At 43.4% G+C, this 12,898-nt stretch overlaps 1 protein-coding gene across 11 annotated transcripts in view; it reads right to left on the reverse strand.

Moving 5' to 3' along the window:
- fhod1 (formin homology 2 domain containing 1) overlaps positions 1-12,898 on the reverse strand; it is a 50,957-nt gene that overhangs the window by 26,700 nt on the left and 11,359 nt on the right. For all 11 annotated transcript variants that reach the window (XM_019361347.1, XM_025908340.1, XM_025908339.1 and 8 more), the window contains exon 3: positions 10,693-10,757. In XM_019361347.1, coding sequence (XP_019216892.1) covers positions 10,693-10,757 — 65 coding nt within the window. The remainder of the gene's footprint in view (positions 1-10,692; positions 10,758-12,898) is intronic.

A 12,898-nucleotide genomic window follows, 5' to 3' on the forward strand; every position in this document is an offset into this window, starting at 1 on the left:
ACAGATGAATAGTTGGTGATATTTCAGACAAACAGAGCGAGGGAGATTACAGAGGTGCAGACACAGGCAGGCGGGGGTGGGGGCTGGGGGGATGTCGCTGCAGAGTTCCTGTCAGCGGACACGAACACAAATAAAGCTCGAACTGAGGAGCTTTACCAACGTCCGCCCCGACGGGAACGGCGGCCCCCTGCAGCTCCGAGGCTTAAAACAAAGGCTCCAATCAGCCCAGAGTCAGTCTGCACATCTGGGATGAAAAAGATGGAGCTGAATGGAAACAAGTCCTAAAATATTTCACAACCGCTCCAGTGTTTCACCACAGAGCCAAAAATAAAAAAGATGACGTCAGAGGGATGAGTGTTCGCTTCACCACAGAGTCACAGGAGCCACTCTAGCTCCAGTTTGCTGAGGGAACCAATACTGGTCATCTTCATCTGGACTCAGTCATTATGAACAGTCATTCAGTTTTATTTATAGAGCACAAAAATAAAAGCAGTCCCCTCAGAGTGCTTTATATTATAAAGTAGAGACCCTAAAGCAGGGGTGTCCAACTTCAGTCCTCGAGAGCTACTGTCCTGCTTTTAGATGCATCCCAACTCCAACACAGCTGAATCAAATGATTGGCTTACTTCTTCAGCATGCCATCAGGTTCGCAAAGGCCTGCTAACAAGCCATTCATTTGATTCAAGTGTGTTGGAACAAGGATGCATCTAAAAGCTGCAGGACAGTAGCTCTCGAGGACTGGAGTTGGACACCCCTGCCCTACAATAATACAGAGAATAAGCCAACAATCAAATAACCCCCTATGAGCAAGCACTCTGGCAAAACCGTGGGAAGGAAAAACTCCCTTTTAACAGGAAGAAACCTCCAGCAGAACCAGGCTCAGAGAGGGGCGGGGCCATCTGAAGCGACTGGTTGGGGCGAGGGGAGGAAGACACGCTGTGGAAGAGAGCCAGAGATAAATAATAACTGATGATTACACACAGAGTGGTGTGTAAGCTCAGAGTGAAAAAGAAACAGTGCATCATGGGAAGCCGCCAGCAGCCTACACCTATTGCAGCATAAGTAAGGGACGATTCAGGGTCACCTGAGCCAGGCTGTGCTCTATCACCTATGTGTGCATTTAATACTTTTAATTATGTACTACAAATCTTAGAAGATGTGCCATATTTTTAATGACTGGCTGAGGAAGCCGATGGAAATCAGCTGCTGCCCTGTGTCACAGCTCAGGACCAACATGCTCCTGTACTTGATCCCACCAAAAATATGTTAGCCTAATGCTGAAGAGGCAGAGTGGGGAGCAGCAGGCTGGAGGTGTATTAAGAGCATGAATCCTGAACTCACAGAGTCAGCAAAGAAAGCCAGGTTTGTTCACTGACACAGCAAGCTGCAGTTCTGTAGCTCACATTAAGACTCAGGTAATATTCTGACCTGGGTCAGACTGGGCCGTCCGCCCTCTGGAAGCGCTCCACTTCACCGCTGCAGACCATTAACAAAGATAACCATCAGGCGGCTGCCTGCACAGTTACATGGAGACCCAACATCAAAGACGCGCAGTAAGAAAAATGTGGAAGACTCCGGCAATTTGAGTCAAATACAGTCCAACCGCCTCTCCCACAAAGCTGCAGTCACACCTGAGTGCAGTCAGACCTGCAAGCCTCCTGATGTGCTCGTCTGTGTCAGCACTACAGACTCGCTTAACCTGTCAGTGACCTTGAAACCTGCCCGGCGACACGAACAGGATCAACGGGAAGTCGCAGTCGCTGGTCATTTTTCGCATTAGTATTACAGTAACAAACCCCCCCCCCCAAAACAACAACAACAACCGAGTAACTTAAGCCACACAAGTTCCACCCAGAAAACACTTCACCTGTAATGTGCTGATCCCCGTTTCCTGGCAGTAATAAATACCACTTTTAAGCAACGTTACTGTAACCTGACACGCAGCTGGTAGATCCTCAGTCTGAGATATTTAAGGATTGGGAAAAAAAAAAAAAAAGCAATGCAGGCTGCAGGTTTTAATTAACTGTTCATTTAAAAAGCTGTTCAGGTTTAGTTCCCAACAAACAAATACTTCCTGCAAATACTAACAGAGAAGAATACAGCCCCGCCAAAATAAAACCCAACAATCAATGCCTTGAGATGATTGATGGGATGCATTTAATCCTGCTTATTTTCTCTACATTTCTATTTTTGGCACTCCACTAGAATAACTTCATGACTGAGTTACAGCTAAAAATCCCAAAATATCATGGAGCCTGTTTAAGTAATGAGCAGTTTCTTTCTGTCACGTTTTAGCTCCTGTCTGAAGCTTGTTGCCGTATTACTGCTCTGTTTACTTTCCAGAATCAGTACTTAATATTTCCTTCTATTAAGGAGCAAAAGTATTGATCTGTTATAGCAACAAGGAAGTGGTTCCACCTCCAATTACATCTTTCTACTTCCTGTCTGCACAGGAAATGAGGTTGTGTCTGGCTGTATAGACAGACATCTCCTGCCTGCACCTGCAGTTTATCACACATGTAAACAGCTTTCCATCACATCTCTAACGTGATGGAGAGATGAAGGAGTGAACTGGAATGGTTCTCCTGTACTGACCTCAGATCAGCCCTTTAAACCTGCTGAGCTAACATCCTGCTACGACTTGTAAACCATTTAATGCTGCATGCCGTTTTGCTCCAAAGACCTTTGAAGGCGTTTTTAATCTGATATGTGCGGTGGACGCGGTCCTGCTTTGGACCGGAGTTTAAAGAACCGTTCAGTCTGCTGTATTCAGCTTTCCTGTGTATCTGCAACTGTTGCAGAGCTTCGATGTAACGATGCACACTACATGCTGTGCATCAGGTGAAAACGTGCGAGCTCCCCGCAGCTTATCCATGATTATTTGTTGTCACTGAGAACGTTAGCACCTGTTGACAGCAGCTCAAGATAAAACGCTTGTGGTTACTTCTGTCTCTCAGAGGACCGCGAGTCACTCAGACACCCATCTTTGGCCCAAGATGGCCACCAGCCAGCCACAGTTTCATTGCTGCGGCCGAGCACCGAGGAGGGAGCGTCCTGGGATTATAGAGAGCTATAACTGCTTTATGATGCAGCGCAGACGCAGCAGCTGAAATTCCTCCGTCCTGACTGAACTCCCACACTTAGACTGCGTGAAGGGCGAAGGATTCATGTTGCTTGTCCACCAAGATCAGACTAACTCGTTCTGACAGCAAACAAAATCATTTCAAGTCTGTTTCACCATCACGCTGGCAGCAGGGAAATAAATAAACAGGCGAAATACAAAAAAACAAAAAACAAAAAAAACACAACATAACAAAAAAAAAAATTAATTAAAATCAGCTGACCCTGCTGGTTTGTTTACATCCGTCTGACCTGATGTGAAACTTACTGAGAACCTCAGCCACATTTCAGCTCTTATTTTGTTAGATTTTATTTACAAAAAAAAGTATTTTAAGAATTGAATTTAAGAAAAAATTTAAGAACTACAGAATTGTCTCACTGGATGGCTGTCAGTTTTTAGCTACAAACTATTCACATTGTTTTATATGATCGTGAGGCTTAGACTGAAACAGCAGACTGGAAACATTATTTGCAATTTTATGAATCAAATTCAAGGTTTTTTTTAATATTCTTGAAGTCTTTAAGAAGTCAGACTCAACATGAGGCCAAATCTGAAGCTTGATTTATAGCACTGCTTTAAATCTACAGTCCAGCCTGATGTGCAGATTCACAGAGACATCGGTGCAATGCAGACTGTAACTGTGTAGGTCTGTTTAATAGTAATATGAACATGGTATAATGATAACGTAAAATTACTAAGTCTCTGTGAAACAAGCTGTAACTGCCAGGCTTGCTGTCCGGTCTGTCCTGAAGTCCAGAACTTTAGAAAACATATTTTATCATCTGGAAAAGTTCTTTTCATGGATTTGTGTGATTACGGCACTTTGGAGCGGAGGCAGCGTTGCCGTCTCTGGTTCATATCCCGTGCTCTTTCACATTAGCCAGAGTTTCTACCAGAACTCATGCTGGATTTCCCGCCGAGTCTCCAGTTTGCTGTGCACCATGTCAGCTTTAGTAACTTCTCAAAAATGGCACATTTGGTTTGACGGTCATTCAGCGGTCCAGCTGAAGCAGCGCGTCAGGTCACTTTCGCAGAAGTTTCTCTTGTTTGTTTCCTTCAGCTGCTTTTGTTTGATTTTCTCTGTTTATTCCCTCGTAAATGTCACCTTCCTCCCTGTGAATCAGGCCCGCTGAAGTGTTAATCAGTGCATCTGTATGAATGCAGATACAGCATGTGGGAACCACGGATCTAAGTGGTGTGGGGGGCCTGAAGAACTGCACTCACTAACGACCATCAGAGGCTTCTTCGAGTCGCAGGAAACGTCAGCAAAACTGGAAACTTCAAACAGGCAGAGGGACACAATGGGAAGAGGTCAGACGGTGCTTTCGGTGTGTTGACGTTTCTCTCCAGCAGCGGCGAGCAGATGCAGCAGAACACGAGTGATTCTTGTTCTGTGTAAATAAAGTTTGCTTACATCCGTCTGACGGAGACAAAAACACATTTCTAGAGATTTATTTTTCAAGCGTTCCTCATAAATAAAGCCCATCAGACTGCAACAGCAGGGCCCTCGTTGAGCTGATTAATGAGCATGATAGCGATGACTGAAACAGAGGGACACTGGGAAGGATTCCTGTGTTTGTCCTGTGGAGACAGGAAGTGAGCTCCATTATCTCAGCGTGGTATTTCCTGTTAGTGTCAGCGTTGCTAATTGAGTCCAAGCCCAAAAGGGAAGAAGCTAACTAAAAACTTCAAAAGCATAATTTACTATAAAAAGTATCAATATAAGCAAAGGTTTGTGATCTCAGAGAAGCCATGATTGTAGTTTTTGCCCGACTGCACGGCATGGAGCTCATGCTGAACACGATTCAATAATAACTTTGTTTAAACTAGAAGAAAAGGATTTCCCTGAGAGACACAATCAGCTCGTCAATCAGCTGTTCAGGAGGAGGAACACTTTTCAGCTGGAAGGAGCCAAATAATTGTGTTTAGCTTCTTGACAAGAAGATTTAATGCTTTTTTGTCCCACGTGACAGGTAACTGAACATTTTCGGGTTTTGCAAACAGTGACACGTTCCTAATTTTTTGACTTCGTATAGACAAAAGATCCATCAAGGAAGTAAAGACTGGAGTTTAATGAATTTAATGGGCAAACTCTGAGATCATATCGGACTAACATTCACTTCTGGGATGTTTTTAGCGTTGCAGATGTGAAGATTTGATGTTTTTCCTTTGCCATTGTTTTTTTCTGATGACTGGGTGGACTGAGTGGCACTTTATTCTATTTTTGACATGACAAAGACTCTTAGCATGAAAGAAACAATGGCTGGTTGCAAACCTCAGAGTATTTTTAGAGCTGCCACAGCCCAGACTCTGTTTGAAATGTACAATTATTATGAAATGAAATAAACATTTTATTTTTAAGTGACATATCTGCTGATTTTTTTTCTCTGAATCTTTGATGCTTTTTCTTTTTCCTCTCACGAAGATGAAAACGTCATCTTGGACTTTACAGAGAAACAGTTTTAGAAGATTTGGTAATAAACAAAATGTGATCTGAACTCATGATCAGGAACACCAAGTAAGTGTGTCAACATCCAAGCAGCCGCCACAAAGGAGGGAAGGAAGCACAGTCAGTGCATTATTGATGACATCATCACGGCCGCGAGCCAGCAGGACACACAGACAGACACACAGCATTGCTGGAAAATGGCACTATGAGCTTCGTGTGGAGTCTTGTCAGGATGGGACTTTAAGGTTCAGGTTGAGACAGGTGAACAAAAAGAAACACATACATGTTTTTACCTGTAAGTTTACAGTAGTTGGCAAACTTAAACCTGAATCTGTCTCTAATCTAAACCCTGAAACTAGGTCTGAACCCTGCGAGGGTCCCAGTGGAAGGACGTGGCATCCTCGTAATGTGTTAATCTCCTCCTGTGGGCTTCAAACTGATCCCAGAACAGCCGTGTTGCAGTGCTATATACTTCATAAAGAAGCAGATAAAGAAACGGATCATTTTCAGTCTAATAAAACTGGTTCTACAGAAGAAGCAGGGAGAAACAAAAGGTAAGCTCTGTCGCTTCAGCGAGGACGGATAGCTCTCAATCACAAACAAATCACAGCGAGGGTTCCAAGGAGTACACATTCTGGGAAATCCCCTCCGGAGCAGGAAGGGTGGGGTCATGCCAGGCAGCACGGGAAGGAGGGAGGGAATAAGTGGCTGACAGCGGGCACTCTGGGAAACTTCAGCATTTCCCAGGAGAGGAGATTCTGACCAACTGAAGTCAGACCTCTGCAGCTACCAGAGAAACGGACACAGATCTCAACAAACACATGGAAACCAACAACCCAAGTCTGAAGCTCTTCACAGGATCCTCAGATCCGAAGACACACAATAACAAAGACATGCATAACAATTAAAGAGACAAACAGAAAAAGCTAAGTGTAGTTGATGAATCTCGGGGCTCCTCTGTGTCATTTAACAGTCATTGGATCTCCTGAGATCGCTCCCGTTTCACACTCGGCCTGCAGAACTTTCCTGATTGTTTCAAAAACGCCTTAAAGGAAATGAAAATGACACCTTTTGAGTCAGAATGATGCAAAACAGCAGAGACGACAGAGAGACTCACTGGTCTTCTGATAAGAACTACTCCATCTACAGGTGGAACCTTTTTGAAGAATGCATTTTAATGAGTTTATGGCAAAACACAGTGCCACTAAACACAGTTATGTGTAGTTTATGAGTGCGATTGTCTCAGGATCCCCTCTGGGTCATTTGACTGGAACACGATCTCTCCTGTTTCTCACTCTGCCTGCAGAACTTTCCAGCACCGTTTCAAAACTCTTAAAGAAAATGAAAGCGAAGGCTTTCTGCCTCCGGCTCCGTCCTTTCTGACGCTGGTGTGTCCAGCTGCTGCGAGCAGCAACACCACAGGCGTAGATAGGGGCAGAAAAGGGCTAAAAATAAAAACCCCAAAACCAGAGTGGAGCTTTGGTCTGCTGGGATGAAAACAGCTACAAACACAGAAGTGTTCAGTGAACCGCCGAGAGGCTCGGAAGACCGTTTTAAACAACCATCGTGCCCAAAGCCAAGACACAGTCAACAACAATAAATAATCAGCCACATGCAGAGCAAGAGTGCAGATGAGGTGAATCCGCTCAGTTTGAGCTTCTTCATGTTGTCTGTATTCACTGATGTGCACGACTCTGGAAAGGTTTTAAGTAACAACCACAGGGAGGCTTTTAGACCGTGATCGCAAACACGCAACCAAATTTCCATTTAGACCACATCAGGATCGAACTGCAGAAACATACCCACAGATTCCTTTACACAAACTGCTCTGTGGTGTATAAACAGACACTGCCCTTATTTTAACATGGACAACCCCTGCATGGAGGAGCTGATCTTTGTCAAAGCAAACGGACTGCTGCTTAATGGTGACCTAATATGCATTGACTTTGCATGCACATCATTCTCATATTGAAATATTGACGTTCCTAATATCGTCCTCAGGAACCCCAACCAAACAGGGGAAGTTCTCTTAAAGGCAGAGGAGCTAAAACTGCTTATTTCAGACAAAATGAACTGATAGGTTCAGTATAAAAGTATAAAGTTTTATTTTATTTATGAGCAGCAAAGTATGCAAAGCTACTATATACTAGTCAGAGACTAAAAATATAAAGCTGGAAACTGGGACGACAGGTCCCCAAATGTGTTCCTGACAGACAGACAGCACAGCAAATACAACAAAGTGACCAACAATAAAAGCAGGTGGTGCAGATCTCTTACACATGTCCTTATATGCCCTCATTTAACGTTCATGTCTCCTTTTTCACTTGAACACCAGAAAGTGAGAGCCAATCAGAAAGTTAATTTAAACTGGGCGGGGCTAAACTGGCTCATTTCAGACAAAGGATGAACTCAGACACTAGAGCAAGGCCCAATGTAAGATGATTAAGGAGGATTATGATCTGTGACTCATGCAGAGCTATTCTAGTAGGGTCCTTTAATAGCGTTACATAAATGACTTCCTGACGACTCACAATTAAACAACATGACTAAGAAGAAAAAGCCAGCTGCTGTCCAGAGATGAGACTCATCAACCTGCAGAACCCAGAGAGCCGGTCTTTAAACGATCAGCAGCAGGCTGAAGCACTTTAAACCGCGCTCTCTGTTTATAAACAACAACAAACAATAGAGTATAAATAGAGCACTCAGCCTCTTTGTTTACAAACAATAAAAAGTTAAATATTTGCAGGCTCTGCCCCTCGCTGAGCTCCTCAGGGGTTTCTGATGATTACCAGTCATGAGTCCGTCTATGAGCCGTTCAGCACGCAGCCACACCCAGCATGCACCTGCTGCAGCCTGGTGGCTGTGTTTGATTTGGATCCGTCAGTGTGTGCACCGGATGGTGCGCTGGCAGCGATTAATTAGAGGGAGGCACAACCATTTCTTTAAACTTATGCCAAGCTAATGCCTCAAAATGTGTCTTCCTTTACTCTGTGCTTGCCCCCCCCCCACATCCTGATAGCCCGTGCCAGGTCGTCTTTAAGTCTGCGAGTAGGTGTGTCACTTCCATCACGGTGCTGACAGATGAGAAACCTTAAAACTTATAATATCTGATAGCTTTGAGGAAAATAACAAAACAAACCGGTTTGATAATGCTGACCTGTAACCACCAACAGGAACAAGGCTGCAGGCTGCCCTGCTTCATATTACAGTCTCATGCTTAGGTCTGCTCCATGTGACTGTGGAGGTTTAAAACTCTACAACAACACCCCTGACAATCAGAGGTCAGAGGTCACAGAAGGAATATAACCAGACACGCAGTGAGTAGAGGAAACGGGAGCAAAGGGAAGCTTTTCGAGATGGCATGAAAAGGTAAATCAAAGCACAGGATTTACAGAAAGTGCTAATACTGCCGTGACTGATAACTGATTCGCTTCACCTCGCTCTTTCCCAGTGAGCTCAGATGTAAACTGGTTTATGTGGAAACATTAAAAAAAAAAAAAATAAATCAGAGAGGTAGACTGATGTTCAACACAGCCAGGCTTTCCTTGTGTTCGCTGGCTCGACAAAGCCTAAAATCATATTTGAGATAACGGTGCGATGATAGTGGTTATCATCTTTCTCTGCTAATCCCTGCATCCTGGGTGGCTGTAGCTCAGGAGGCGGAGCAGGTCATCTGCTAATCAGAAGGTTGGTGGTTTGATTTGATCCAGTCTGCATGCCAGATATTCTTGGATAAGATAGTAAACCCAGAGTTACTACAGATGTGTTAATGTTAGATAGAAATCACTTGCATAGAAAAAGTCTATAAAGAACATAAAAATAAAAATGCAACACTGCTGCAAATAAGACGAGAGGTTCATGCTGCAGGAAATCATTAATCTGGTGATTACAGAGCTGCACAGAGCAATTAAAAAAAAAAACTTTGAGGTAAACACTCGCACTGGTGACGGCTGAAACTTTTAATATTTAAATGGTTCCAGTTTAAACTTGCTGTCCTGCAGCCTAATAAAGAGATGACTGCACAGGTGTTCCTGATGTTTTCTGTGATTGAGCAGCGTGAAAGTGATGAAGAGTTTGATTTTATGCACAGAATCAAGTATCAGAACATTTAAATATTCCTGCATCATCAACTCAGTACATGCACAGTTCACTGACAAGTTTGCACTCAGTTTATAGCTGGGTGCCATGTTGGTACAGCTGAAATGGAAAGCCTGAAGATAACCTGATCCCAACCAGCTCCTGCATTCAGCGCCAGTTACCACAGTGACGGTAAAAACCACAGAAAGCTCCGACTTTAACCTCGACATCACTCGCTATAGCATTACTCTCGCTTGTTAAATACGCTCCTCGGGACTGAAACGAGGCAAACAGGAGCCACGACTTCATTTTGCTTCTTAAGATGAAATCTGTGATAAACAAGGCTGCTGTGAGGAAACCGCTGGATGTAATGACTGATATCATCAGGAGATCCACAATATTCCCTAATATAGTCCTGACACTCTTCAACATGCCCGCGCTCCTCCTCCTTTTGCAAACGTAACCAGGACGAGTCCGGACAGGAGCTCGTCTTCTCAAGCCGATCTGTTTCCATGGAAACCTCAATGGGAGATTTTTTTTCTGGTCTTAAAAATGTCTGCAGTATCAGACTTTAGTTGGAGCTCGCCTGAAGTGAGAAGAGTCATGCTAATCCTGTCTTACTCACATTTACATGCAGCAGTGAGCTCCCTGTGGGGTCAGTCTGCAGGAAACTACATTTCCCAAAATGCACTTAAAACAATGAAGCTTTTAAAGACTTTCAGGCTTTCCAGCAGCCTGCTCAGAGGACACCTCTGATCCCTCTAAACAAGCTTCGGAGGAGCTACTGCTAAGCTTTCCCGATGTTCAGCACCTTCAACAGATAAAACAACAGCTGAGCAAAACTCTAAACCTGAGCTCAACTTCATGTGGAGAAAGTAACCGCTGTATTTTCTAAGCTGCAGACTCAGAGAGAGGAAATCCTCCCAGCTGAGTGCAACACGTCACTGTGGTGGAAGACGGCAAGAGTTTCCCCTGAGTCATCACTCCTGTGCTGCAGGAGAGGACAGAGGGAAAAAGTAAAGCAGAAGACTGAGGACATAATTACCCAGGATGGCGTGAACACGAACAGAGAGCTGAGTCCTCAGAATCAGGATGGGCTTCCTTCCTTTCCTGTGGAAAAATAAGAAACCGTTTGAGTTCAGAATAAAAACAGTCACGACTCAGAGTTCAGGTTCAGTCAGAGCAGCCAGCTTCGTGACAGACATCTAACCAGATTAACTTTTGTGTAATCGAATCATCATACGAGACGGACATGGCACTCAAAGAGTCCCGAGTTGGCATATTTGGGAGGACACCGAGTCAGCAAAGACGATGGAAGAAGAACCTCCAAAGTGGGTTTAATTGGGTTTTATCAGATCTGAGTGCAGTTTTCATGCTCCAACAAAACTAAAGGCACTTTTCACAAAGACTTGCCTCTACACGGAGTCCTGATCCACTGTCAGTGTGATCAGTGTGTGCAGACAGCTGGTCTGAGGTGATCCCAGAACAGCTAAGTTTCCACATACAGTCAGACTGCGGCATGCTGGGATTAGAGTATGGAAAGAACGACAGCATGGAGGTATGGAAAGAATGAGAGCGAGAGAGAAGGAGAAACGGGAGAAGGGAAGATGTAAAGGTGGGCGTGTTTGTCTGGAGGCTAAAAGAGGAATACGTTTTTCAGACGCTCTTACAGCATCGCACAGACTCCAGATCTTATAAATGGCTTGTAAATGGCTGAGTTTAAACTGCTGGACACACAGACACACACAGACACACACACCAAGCAGCTACAATGTGTGTGTTTCAGTTCCACATCACTGAAATGAATGTGATTCACAGAAAGAAGGTCCAGTCTGAGGCCTGGATTTGAACCCAGATACTCCAGCTTCCTCCCACAGTCCAAAGACATGCATCGGGCTAGGAAAACTGGTGATTCCAAACCAACCACAGGTGTGAAGGGTTATCCATCTGTGCACTTTAGTCCGGTGACAGACTGACCTGTGCAGGGTGTCCCGGGCCTCCTGCCCTGTGACAGCTATGACAGGCTCAACCCCCTCCTAACCCTGAATGGGATAAGTGGAAGAAAACGGACGGACGGACGGATTTTTTGCTTTTTCATAAACTTATTGTTTTAAAAAGTGATTTTAATTTTTTCACTAATTCTACTTCTTTTACTCCTTTTATCCATTATTTTGATTATTCATAATTTTATTACCTCTGCCAAGGAAGTTTTGGTGTTCCTGTCTGTAAACACGATACCCGGAAAAGTTTTGATCGAGCGGGGGTGAAGAGCGGGGTCACGCAACAATTGATTAAAAAATGGCTTCCATCCCCCGAGGTCTTTGTGGTTAACTTCATGATTTATTGGCTCAAAATTGATGACATCTTACAAGTGTGCTGTCTGTTGGCAACATGTGAAAAGTAAAAATTTAAAATATCACCTTCAAGGTCAACAGATGGATCTGAAGGTCAAAGCGATGATGCCATACAGAGTGATTTAAAACCCTGTTTCTGACTCAGACAATGTTTAGGTGCACGGGGATTCTAAATATCACTCTGGACCTTTGAGCTTCAGATGTGCATTTTAAAATTATTATATATTTTTATATAAAATAAAATGGCAATCATCTTTAATAACTAAATTTAAAATGGTACTTCCTGTGATCTCACTATCACACCTGCCTTTTTTTTTTTTTTTTTTTTTTTTTTAAATTGACCCCAGAATGTTTTACACTTTTAAAGAAAGTGTTGGCAAGAGTATATAGTATATACAGAATTAGATCAAATTATTCCTGTGCATCTTAGCTGATGTCACAATTAGACATCATCGTTATACTCTGAGGCACGTACGTTCTCGGGCAGCCGGTCAGTATGAAGCTGCCGCCTGCAGCGAGCACAGCGTTTAAAGCGCTCGTCAACAAAATCTGTTTTCACTTATTTATCACTAAACATGTAAACAACTTTTACTAAACAATGAATGTTACACATGTACTATATGAACATAACTAAAATGAATAATAACAATAGTACTTTAAATTACATAAAGTGTATTATAGTGAGTAATGGTAAACTACTATTGTTTTATAAATATGATAAAAATGTGCTGTGCCTTTATTTTAACTTGGCTATTTTTCCTTATATTATTTTTTATTTTATTTTAATATTTGAGTATGTTGTTGACAGCGATTGTTTGGGTGCGGGTGGGGATGCAGGTGGGTGAAGGGGGGGGGTGTCTGTGTGGGTCCAGTGCTTCTCCTGTTTTCTGTGTTTGT

This window comes from Oreochromis niloticus, linkage group LG1 (assembly GCF_001858045.2).
Source record: "Oreochromis niloticus isolate F11D_XX linkage group LG1, O_niloticus_UMD_NMBU, whole genome shotgun sequence".
Classification (NCBI taxonomy): Eukaryota; Metazoa; Chordata; class Actinopteri; order Cichliformes; family Cichlidae; genus Oreochromis; species Oreochromis niloticus.